This window comes from Cetorhinus maximus, chromosome 31 (assembly GCF_964194155.1).
Source record: "Cetorhinus maximus chromosome 31, sCetMax3.hap1.1, whole genome shotgun sequence".
In the NCBI taxonomy this organism is placed as follows: domain Eukaryota; kingdom Metazoa; phylum Chordata; class Chondrichthyes; order Lamniformes; family Cetorhinidae; genus Cetorhinus; species Cetorhinus maximus.
In genome coordinates, this window is record NC_135909.1 from 1,718,719 (window position 1) to 1,730,976 (window position 12,258).

Below are 12,258 nucleotides of genomic sequence, written 5' to 3' on the forward strand. Positions count from 1 at the left end.
GCTGCGCAGAGGGAGGAAGGGGGGGTTGGGGGGGGAATGCGGTCGGTTGTTGCGCAGGCGCACAACGCGTCGGGAGGCGGAGAGGGGGCGGAGTCGGATGCCGCTCAAGCGCACAACGCGTCGGGAGGAGGAGAAGGAGGTGGTGGCATCCGATTACGCGCAGGCGCATAACGGGCCGGGAGGTTTGTTGGGGGGGGAGAGAGAGTCAGGTACTGCGCAGGCGCGGAAGCGGCAGAGTGGTCTGAGTTTGTCGTCCTCCGGCTGCTTGGACTGAGGGAGGCGGCAAGTACTTGAAGCCTCAGCCCTGGGTTTGGGGCTGGGAGGGCCGGGCGGCCCAGCTCTGTACCTGTGAGTATTATTTGCTGGAGGTCTGAGGGCCTAGTGTTTATTAATGATGATGATGATGGGGGGCTTTGGAAGTTGTTGTCCACCCTTTCCTGAGAAGCTGGGAAGAGCAAACCCTCTGGACTCTGGCCCCGAACCCCCTGGCCCGGGCTCTTTTCCCGCCCTGTGGAATGGAGCACAGAGCCTGGACTGGGCTGTTAGCTCTCCCCTCACACCTGAAAGAAGTGTCCAGATCCAGCTCTTGTTTCTTTGATCATGGTGGTGGTGGCGGCTGCTCCCTCCACATATACAGCCTGACCTGTGCTTCCAGCTGTTTTATGGCTTTCAGGGTTCCGCTTCATCTTGTTTTTAAATCCCTAAACCCTGTTGCTGAGTGGCCTCCTGTGCTGTTTGTTTCTTTTACGTCTGAACAATAAGATTTATCTCTCAGGCAGGGCATGAGTGCAGTGCAATAAAAACAAAAACAAACCCTCCAGGTTCCTCCAACACTTTATTTTTATTTCAGATCTCCAATATTGTTTTTACTTCAGATCTCCAGTACTGTTTTATTTCAGATCTCCAGTACTGTTTTATTTCAGATCTCCAATATTGTTTTATTTCAGATCTCCAGTACTGTTTTATTTCAGATCTCCAATATTGTTTTTATTTCAGATCTCCAGTACTGTTTTATTTCAGATCTCCAGTACTGTTTTATTTCAGATCTCCAGTACTGTTTTATTTCAGATCTCCAGTACTGTTTTATTTCAGATCTCCAGTACTGTTTTATTTCAGATCTCCAATATTGTTTTTATTTCAGATCTCCAGTACTGTTTTATTTCAGATCTCCAGTACTGTTTTATTTCAGATCTCCAGTACTGTTTTATTTCAGATCTCCAGTACTGTTTTATTTCAGATCTCCAGTACTGTTTTATTTCAGATCTCCAGTACTGTTTTATTTCAGATCTCCAGTACTGTTTTATTTCAGATCTCCAGTACTGTTTTATTTCAGATCTCCAGTACTGTTTTATTTCAGATCTCCAGTACTGTTTTATTTCAGATCTCCAGTACTGTTTTATTTCAGATCTCCAGTACTGTTTTATTTCAGATCTCCAGTATTGTTTTATTTCAGATCTCCAGTATTGTTTTATTTCAGATCTCCAGTATTGTTTTATTTCAGATCTCCAGTATTGTTTTATTTCAGATCTCCAGTATTGTTTTATTTCAGATCTCCAGTACTGTTTTTATTTCAGATCTCCAGTACTGTTTTTACTTCAGATCTCCAGTATTGTTTTTACTTCAGATCTCCAGTACTGTTTTTATTTCAGATCTCCAATATTGTTTTTATTTCAGATCTCCAGTATTGTTTTTACTTCAGATCTCCAATATTGTTTTATTTCAGATCTCCAGTACTGTTTTTACTTCAGATCTCCAATATTGTTTTATTTCAGATCTCCAGTATTGTTTTTACTTCAGATCTCCAGTATTGTTTTTATTTCAGATCTCCAATATTGTTTTTATTTCAGATCTCCAGTACTGTTTTTATTTCAGATCTCCAGTACTGTTTTTATTTCAGATCTCCAGTATTGTTTTTACTTCAGATCTCCAGTATTGTTTTTATTTCAGATCTCCAGTATTTTACATGAGTGCTGTGTGTTTGTCCACTTTTTCTGGTCTGAGATTTCCCACATATGCAGCATTTCGTTTTTGTTCTTCATCTCGATTTTGGCTGCTTAACTGATTTTCATGTCAAAACTATTGTGACTGGTTCCTGAGGCAGGAATGAAGATGATCAAAAAAAATAAAACGAGGGAGAGATTTTTTAAAAATTTATGTAGAATGCCTTTTTGGGCATGGATACCCCATTAGAAACACTGCAAGCACCTTTTCGGTTTTTGTTTACTTCAGATTTCTCTGTTTTTACTTGAAGCCTTCATGTCCTATTGCTCTCACTTTCTTGCCTCTCCCTTTGTCCTCCCACTGCTTCAGCAGTTCTCATGTTTGTTTAATGCTTCAGGTCATTCGTTGAGTGAAACCACTCAGCAACCCTGTTTTCTCTGCGTTTCTGCTTTTCTCTCTTTCCCCCTTGCTGTGAATATGCTTGTTTTTCTCGGAAGACAGGCATGAGTCAGATGTTGCACGTTTCCTGCTGTTTTTGTTTTGAGATCTCCAGTATCTTTTGCTTTTCATGTGAAAACTATTCTGCCTGGTTCCTGAGTCAGAAGTGAAGACCACCAAAAAGACAGTCAGAAATGTTGCTTGGATATAGCATGTCCTACCAGCAACAGTGGGAGGTGGGGGGAGCAGAATCCCTGATAGCTTTGAAAAGTTAAGAAATGTTAGAAAAATAAAAATTTCTTCATTTATGTGCAAAGGACAGGGAAATGGGACCAACTGAAAATATTTTACAGGGACTGTTGGTTACTGGACTAGTAACCCTGAGGCCTGGACGAATAATTCAGCAGGCACAAACACAGTGTTGAATGGCTTTAATGTGCTGTCAAATTCTGTTTTAAACAGCAACTTGCAGATATAGTAGTCCAGGAGAAACACTGCGAGATATTGGACGGGATAGTCATAAAGAGAGAGGAAGCACTCGAAGGGTTGAAATCCTTGAAAGTTGATAAGTCACCAAGGCCAGATGGATTGTTTCCGAGGCTGCTGAAGGAAGTCAGGGAGGAGATAGCAGATACTCTGAGGATGATTTTCCAATCTTCACTAGATACAGGGGAGGTAGTGCAGTGGATGTTGTGTACATGGATTTTAGCAAGGCATTTGGCAAGGTCCCACATGGCAGATTGGTTAGGAAAGTAAAAGCCCATGGGATTCAGGGTAATGTGGCAAACTGGATAAAAGGTTGGCTTTGTAACAGGAAACAAAGGATAATGGTCAATGGATGCCCTTGCGAATGGAAAATTGTCTCAAGTGGTGTTCCATAGGGCTTGGTGTTGAGACCCTTGCTGTTTGTGTTATATATTAATGATTTGGACGTGAACGTGGGGTCACGATTGGGAAATTTGCAGATGACACAAAGATTAGCCGAGTAGTGGATAGTGCAGAGGAAAGCCTTAATCTCAAATGATATAGGTGGGTTGGTGGAGTGGGCGGTAAAATGGCAGGTGGATTTTAACATAGAGAAGTGTGAGGTCATACATTTAGGGAGGTCAAACAGTTACAGGGATTACACAATAATTGGGAATATACTAAGAGGGGTAGATGAAGTGAGAGATCTTGGCGTACAAGTACACAGGTCCCTGAAGGCAGCAGTTCAAGTAGACAAGGTTGTAAAGAAGGTATATGGAATTCTCTCCTTCATTGACAGAGGTATAGAATATAAAAGTAAGGATATAATGTTGGAATTGTATAAAACATTGGTGAGGCCCCAACTGGAGTATTGAATGCAGTTCTGGTCACCACATTACAGGAAGGACGTAATAGCTCTGGAGATAGTGCAGAGGAGGTTTACAAGAGTGTTGCCAGGATTAGAAAAGTGTAGCTACGAGGAGAGATTGGATAGGTTGGGGTTATTTTCCTTAGAACAAAGAAGGCTGAGAGGTGACTTGATTGAGGTGTACAAAACTATGAGGGGAATAGATAGTGGACAGGATAAAATTGTTTCCCTTGGTGGAGAATTCTAGAACCAGGGGACGTAGATTCAAAACAAGTGGCAGAAGGTGTAGGGGGGACATGAGGAAGAACTTTTTTACACAGAGGGTAGTGGGTGTCTGGAATTCGCTGCCCAAGTTGGTGGTAGAGGCAGAAACTCTAGACTCTTTTTAAAAAGTACCTGGATCTGCACCTTAAGTGCTGTAAGCTGCAGGACTATGGGCCGGGTGCAGGAAGGTGGGATTAGAAAGGACACCTGGGTGCCCTCGGGCTGGCATGGGCAAGATGGGCCGAATGGCCTCCTGTGCTGTAACTTTTCTACGGTTCTGTGGTTCTATTGTGCTTTCTGCATCCTTAAAATACTTTGCACAGCATGGATTAATTTATGAAAGACGATGACTTGTTGGTATGCGAGCGAATAAGGCAGCAACTTTGCAGACAAGATTGATGTACAAACTGAAAGGATTTTGGGGTTGATTTGAGGGAGTAGCATTGACCAGGAAAACTAAATGATTGCCTTCCAATAGTGGGATCGCAACTTTAAAATCCACCTGAATGGGTAAGTATGAAGCAAAAACAGAAAATGCTGGAAAAACTCAGCAGATCTAACAGTATCTGTGGAGAGAAAGACAGAGTTAACGTTTCAAGTCCATATGCACCCCCACCTTCAGAGCTAAAAGGGTAAGTATGATCTTGCTTCACCATCTAATCTGAAGGATAGCACCTCTTACAGTGCAGTAACCCTCACTGATGCCTTTATAAATGAGCGGGAAATGCAGAACGGCATCTGAATAAAAAGTTGATGTTTTGCAGAGGAACCTTCTGTTAAAACCGATGAAGGATCTGCTTAAAACATTGGCCTGCGTTTTGCTTGTTCTCCAGATAGTAGCTGGCCTGGGTAATTACCTCCATTTGCAGCTTTTGTTTTGCCTTCATGTTGGAATTAATTTTTCAAATCCACCCCAATTCTTTATGCCACATATCTGACATTTCTCAAATGTTTACGGATCTCTTACCAATCCTCCCTGGTTTGTGAGGAGTCATGTGGTTTTCTTGGCCTGTGGGCAAACTCATTCTGAATCGCCCTTGCCTGGAAAAATGCTGATCTGACGGTCTGTAATAAATTTTCTGGCTTTTAACGAGGTATTACAAAGAATATTCTGGAATGTGGCATGAACTGTTAGTGGAGCAAACTCCCCCATCTTGTGTGGAAAATGTCGATGCATTTATTTCTTGTAAAATCTTTATTTTACTTTCCTAGAGCCCAGTGTGAGATAAACATATCAGCAATACAAGGCACTTAAACAACCGGATAGCTGTTCTGCTAAAGGCAGTGTAGACCAATGGCTATGAGAGGGGCAGCTTCGCCTGTTTGGTTGTTACGTGTGCTTGAGCTGCGTCAGTCTGTCAGTGTGATTCTGTTGTGATATATAATGGCATGACACCGTGGGAAATGATAGCTACACCTGTCTCAATATCAGTTCTAGGCAAGCAATTGTGCTTGAGCAATTGTGCCTTGGCGCGATGTTGCCAGGTCCATTTGCCAGGCCCTTTCTCTGACATACCTGCTTGGACAATACAACAAGGGGGAGAACAGCGAGTATTTTCTTTATTCTTTCACGGGATGTGGGTGTCACTGGCAAGGCCAGCATTTGTTGCCCATCCCTAATTGCCCTTGGCTTGCTCAGCCATTTCAGAGGGGCAGTTAAGAGTCAACCACATTGCTGTGGATCTGGAGTCGCATGTAGGCCAGACCGGGTAAGGAGGCAGATTTCCTTCCCTAAAGGGCATTCGTGTACCCGATTAGGTTTTTATGACAATCGAAGATAGTTTCACGGTCGCCGTTACTGAGACTGACTTCCAGTTCCAGATTTTAGTAATTGAATTTAAGTTGCACCAGCTGCCGTGTTGGGATTTGCACCCGTGTCCCCAGGTCATTAGCCTGGGACTCTGGATTACTAGTTCAATGACATTACCACTACACCACCGTCTCCCCATAAATCACTTTGGCATTGTTCTTTCTATCACACTGACCCCGAACCTAAAGACTAAACAGATGTCCTTTGCCCTCTGGCAATATTATCAGTTTTCTGTTTATGCTGCAGATAGGCTGACGGCCAACTTGGCTGAAAACTGGCCTCGCTGACTTGCGCTCGTCCAAGTGGCTCTTGTTGGAAAGCAGTGGCCACTGAGATAAAGCGTAAGTGAGGTACGGAAGCAGAGTGGTTACGTTACTGTCAAAATTTCCACGAAGCTACATGACCGCGCAGCAACCTGAAGATTCCCGCACACTAGTTGGTCCCTTTAAAATTACTATTCAGTTTTTTTTTTAAAGGGTCTGCACACTTAAAGAAAGTGCCCGCAGACTTGGGGGGTGGGGTGGGGAAATGACAGGGAATGTAGATTACTGGACTGGCAATCCAGAGACAGGACAAATCCAACCATGGCAACTGGGGACTTTAAATTCAGTTAGTTAAATGAGTCTGAAATTAAATGAAAACTAGAATCCGTAAAGGTCACCTTCTGACTAGTGTCATTACAGACCCATCTGGTTCACTAATGCCCCTTTAGGGAAGGAAATCTGCCATCCTTACCCGGTCTGGCCTACATGTGACTGCAGAACCCACAGCAATGTGGTTGACTCTTAAATGCCCTCTGAGCAAAGGCAATTAGGGATGGGCAATAAATGCTGGCCTAGACAGCGATGCTCACACCTCATGAACGAATAATAATTTTTAAAAATGCCCTTTTGGGAAGGAAATCTGCCATCCTTGCCTGGCCTAGCCTATGTCTGACTCCGCAGCAATGTGGATGACTCTTAACTGCCCTCCGAAATAGCCTAACAAGTTACTTAGTTAGACTGGAATGGGAAGTAAATGCTGGCCTTGCCAGTGATGCCCACACCCAGTGGATGAATTAAAAAAGAAAGCCGCCACCAAGGAATTGAAGAAACGTCACAGTAAAGTGCTCAGCTCACAATTAGGGTTTTAGCAATCACCGATGAATCCAGCGTGACTGGTGACTGGGAGTAGTGACTAGCTAGAAAAACAGCCCTGAGCCCTGCACACTCATCAAGCTCCAGGCTGACGCACTCGGTTGGAGGGGGCGGTGTTTTGGGTGACTTGGATACTCAAAATATCAGATCCCCGTATAGCTGCAGGAGAGAAATCCAAGAAAGATTCACGAAGGTTCCTTAAGATTCTGGAACAACAGGGGGGGGGAAAAGTGGTTTGTGCCTGGGTGGCCATGGGGTAATGGTGCAAGACTTTCAGTTAAATCAAAGCAAAATAATGCAGATGCTGGGGATCTGAAATAAAAACCAGGAAGTGTTGGAATAACTCAGCAGGTTTGGCAGCATCTGTGTAGAGAGAAACAGTTTCAAGTCCAATGTGACTCTTCTTCAGTGCAAGATCTCAGCTTGGTCACGTGTAAGTTTCTGATAGGTGGGCACCACAGAATGTTGATGGCATTTCTGCATCTGCCCTGAGTGTTGCTGTACTATTTTTTAATCTCTTGAGCCTGTTCTTTCACTCCCATTCCCCCCCCCCACTCTCTCTCCTCTTCCTGAATGTTTGGGGTTCTGTCTGTTTCCAAAGATCTAGCGCTGTCTATAGCCAGGGTATTATTTGCATTGGAGAAAAATGTTGAAGTGTTTTGTGAATGCTTTAAGCGTTGAATTCCTTTTTGTCATGTGGTGGCTATTGTGTAGGCAGCCATTCAGTATCTGAATCGGCGATGAGATGGATGATGGGGTAATCTCCACAGGGAGGTTTAGTTGAGGGAGAAATGGTCAGGGCGCTGATAGAACTTCCTGGTTGCCCTCCAGCAGCGTCATATGATCTCTCTCGTTCACCTGAATCGACTGGAACAGGCAGATGAGCCCTCTTGATCTCCCCAGGAGGATTGGGCTTTGGTCTGTTCAAAACATTCATGTTGCAAACACCCACCCCCACCTAAGTCTCCACTCTAACGTACTGTCGCTACCTTTCTGTCTCACTTGCGAGCCATTCTTGGGAACACTGCACGGCAGACAAGGGTCTGTGCTTTTGATTTGTTTTTGCCTGGGCAGTTGGCAGATGGGGGCCTAGAGTGTCCCTGCAGGAAGAAGGGAGGAGTGGCTGTTCTGTTAAAGCTTAATTTACTCCCTGGAGCCCAAATAAAGACCAGTTTCTTATATAAAAACAAAAAGCTAAAAGCTACTGCGGATGCTGGAAATCCAAAACAAAAACAGAATTACCTGGAAAAACTCAGCAGGTCTAGCAGCATCGGCGGAGAAGAAATCAGTTAACGTTTCGAGCCTTCATGGCCCTTCGGCAGAACTGAAGCATAGTTAGAAGAAGGGAGAAATATAAATTGGTTTAAGGTGGGTTGGGGGGGTGGGGGGGGGGGCAGAGAGACATTGAGGGTGTGGTGATTGTGGAGATGAGCAGATAATCAAAAGATGTCACAGACAAAAGGGTCAAAGAGGTGTTTTGTCTGAGAAAAGTGCTAATTAAGAATGGAAGACAGGATATTCAAAGTACAGCTCTAGTGGGGGTGGGGTGGAAAGGCTAACAAGGTTTTAGTTTTAGATTTAAAAATAATGGAAATAGGTGGGGAAAGAAGAATCTTTCAATAATTTATATAGATTCTTCTTTCCCCACCTATTTCCATTATTTTTAAATCTAAAACTAAAACCTTGTTAGCCTTTCCACCCCACTAGAGCTGTACTTTGAATATCCTGTCTTCCATTCTTAATTAGCACTTTTCTCAGACAAAACACCTCTTTGACCCTTTTGTCTGTGACATCTTTTGATTATCTGCTCATTTCCACAATCACCACACCCTCAATGTCTCTCCTTCTCTCTCTCTCCCTCTACCCCCCCCCCCCCCCCCCACCCACCCACACACCCACCTTAAACCAATTTATATTTCTCCCTTCTTCTAACTATGCTTCAGTTCTGCCGAAGGGCCACGAAAGCTCGAAACGTTAACTGATTTCTTCTCCGCCGATGCTGCCAGACCTGCTGAGTTTTTCCAGGTAATTCTGTACCAGTTTCTTATAGCCAGGCACTGTTCAGAGAAACATGGAGCAGTAAGTCTGGGAGCTACAGATGCAGGGAGTTATCTTCTGGGCTGTATAATTAATTGCATTGTGTTATTGAAATAAACAAGTTTATATTTGCTCTGTGTATGAGGAATCTAAACTTCCTACAGTAACTGGAGGGATTGAAACCCTCATTCTGACGCAGGCATATTTCTGACAGTAGCTTTCTTTTTCATCCAGATGGATCCAAGTGAGCCGAGAAATGTGCTGGAAGTGTCTGGAGGTTCCCAGTGGGGGAGTGTGTCCTCGTCTGTGGCTAGACGTGAGTTTCCTTGCATGCTTGTCTTGAAACCAGTTTCTGCTGGATGGTGCGCTGTGCCAGAATATGGGAAAGAGCCTTTTTTTTTAAAGTAATGTCTCAGTTGGTTAAGTCAGACTGAGTCTGACCTACAGGTGTTGGCACATGCATGCTTCACTCTCCAGTCTGGCTTCATCTAAGACCAGGCTGTTAGCCATCACTATTGCTTTGCATGTCAGTCAGCAAGGGAGATGGATATCTACCCAGTTTTTTGACTCCCTTCTGTTATCCAGTGACTGAAAGAGTGAGAGGGGGCTGGATCAGATGCGGACACCAATGATATTAAGAGATACGGCGATAATGCGGGAAGGTGGCATTGAGGTTGAAGATCAGCTATGATTCAGTTACATAGCAGAGTGGGCTTGAGGGGTTGACTAGCCTACTTGTCCTATGCTCCTATTAAGCTTGGCAGTGTTGCCATTCCACAGTCGAATAGCCTGCCATCCTTGAACGCGTGAAAAATAGTCACTGATCTAAGGTGCTGGCACAGAGCCTGGCAGGAGTCAATACTGTCGGAAGAGCTGGAGAAAGCAAACAGTCTAACAATATCTCTGCTGCCCCAGCTAGCCTGTTGTGTTAATGTTGTCACTTAAAAGAAAACTGGCTGTTGTAAATTAAAAATCAGTTCATTTTAAATAAGACAGGTAAGATAGAATAAATGGGACAACAGCGCGGAGAGTTCCGTATGTTATCTGTTCCATAACAATAGCTTTATTAGCAACAAGGTAAAAAATAATCAGAAGATTTGCCTCTTGTGCAGGTATGTGCACGTTTAAGAGTCTCAGTCCAAATTCCTGCCTCACATTTTAAGTGTGATGATTGTTTATCGACAAAATGAGTCTGTTCTTCAGTTAATTAATATTTTTCTGACTCCTGTTTTTCTTTTTTTCCCCGCCCCCCCTCCAGACCCAGAGGTACTGGTTTACCTGGTGAATAACTCAGTTATTCAGATCTCTGTGGATAGTCTGACGTCCCTCACAGCAGGAGAGCTCGCCAGGACTGTTCGGGAAGCGCTCCAGTTGCCTGATCACGCTCAAGAGATTTTCTCGTTGTGGCTCATTTCGCCATTCCTAGGTGAGTCTGTGCGTCGCTTTAGGCCCTGTAGATTGGGGAGGGTGCGTCTCCATTTGTGTGTAAATAAATTCATTTGCCATAAAAGGTGCTGGAGAGGATTTTAACGGCATGATTGGGGAAATGCTTCAGTGTGAAGTTCCTTGTTGCAGTAGGTTAGACACTGGGCTTTCAGCTTGGTGGCCTGGCTTCGAGTTCAGCCTGAGCGGTGTGAAGGACGTCTGCAGGCTGGACTGGACGAAATAAGATTTTAAGCATTCTTTGATCCTGCGATGGGCTTCCAACCCGATATATACTCCATCGACAAGACCGCCCGCCTCCACCTCCAAGCCATCGCCCAACTCTGCCCCTGCCTCAGCTCATCTGCTGCTGAAATGCCCATTCATACCCTTCGACTTGAATACTTCAATACTCTCCTGACCATCCTTCCATCTTTCACGCTCGATAAACTTGAGCTCAGTCAAAACTGCTGCCCATATCCAGCCTGCGCCAAGTTCCATTCACCCATTGTGCCCTACTTGCTGATCTACATCAGCTCCCAATCCGGCAACACCTCAATTTTTAAAATTCTCATCCTTGTTTTCAAATCCCTCCATGGCCTCACTGCTCCTATCCCTGCAACCTGCTCCAGCCCTACAGCTCTGAAAGATTTCTGCACTGCTTCAATTTTGGAAGGCAAATGGCATGTTGGCCTTTATTGCAAGGTTTGCAATTGACAGGAATAAATAAGTCCTGCTACAATTGTGGAAAGATTGAAGGAACTGGGCTTGGATCCTCTAGAGCTTAGAAGAATGAGAGGTGATCTCATTGAAGTATACAAAATTCTTACAGGGCTTGACAGGGTAGATGTAGGAAGGATGTTTCCCCTGGCTGGTGAGTCTAGAACCAGGGGGCACAGTCTCAGAATAAAAGGTTGGCCATTTAGAACTGAGATGAGGAGGAATTTTGTCATTCAGAGGGTGGTAAATGTTTGGAATTCTCGACCCCAGAGGGCTGTGGAGGCTCAGTCCTTGAGTATGTTCGAAGCAGAGGTCGATAGATTTCTAGATACCAATGACATTAAGGGATATGGGGATAGTGTGGGAAGATGCCATTGAGGCAGAAGATCGGCCATGATCTAGTTAAATAACAGAGCCGGCTTGAGGGGCCAAATGGCCTATGCTCCTAAGATTCTATGTTCTTAGTTGTGAAGGGTTTTGGTGAGACCACATCTAGAGTACTGTGCACAGTTTTGGTCTTCACATTTAAGAAAGGATATACTTGCACTGGAGCTGGTACAGCGAAGGTTCACTAAATCGGTCCCTGGGATGGGGGAGTTGCCCTATGATGAAAGGCTGAGTAAGTTGGGCCTATTTTTTCTAGAGTTTAGAAGAATGAGAGGCGATCTCATTGAAACATACAAGATTCTGAAGGCGTTTGATAGGGTAGACGCTGTGAGATTGTTACTGTTGGTTGGGAAATCTAAAGTACAGGGGCACAGTCTCAGGATAAGGGGACAATCCTTTAGGACTGAGAGGAGAAATTTCTTTACTCAAAGGGTTGTGAATCTTTGGAATTCTCTACCCCCAGAGAGTTGTGGATGCTCCATCGTTGTACACGCTTAAGGCTGGGATAGACAGAGTTTTGGTCTCTCGGGGGAATTAACAATATGGGGAGTGGGTGGGAAAATGGAGCTGAAACTCAAGATCAGCCATGGCCATAGTGAATAATGGAGCAGGCTTGGTGGGTGATATTCCTTCTATTTCTTGTGATCTGGCCTCTTGAGACCCGTGATTATAATCATCCCAGCATTCAGTCATAGTTCCAGCTGCCTGGACCCCAGGCCCTGGAATTTCCTCCATAAACTTCTCTATTTCTTTCTCTCCTCCTTTAAGAT

At 44.3% G+C, this 12,258-nt stretch overlaps 1 protein-coding gene across 1 annotated transcript in view; it reads left to right on the forward strand.

Annotated features, from left to right (window-relative positions):
- Window positions 1-210: 210 nt before the first annotated feature.
- frmd8 (FERM domain containing 8) overlaps window positions 211-12,258 on the forward strand; it is a 41,411-nt gene continuing 29,363 nt past the window's right edge. The window contains exons 1-3 of the mRNA XM_078532949.1: window positions 211-348; window positions 9,194-9,275; window positions 10,218-10,385. Of these exons, the coding sequence (XP_078389075.1) occupies window positions 9,194-9,275; window positions 10,218-10,385 (250 nt within the window). The 5' untranslated portion in view covers window positions 211-348. The remainder of the gene's footprint in view (window positions 349-9,193; window positions 9,276-10,217; window positions 10,386-12,258) is intronic.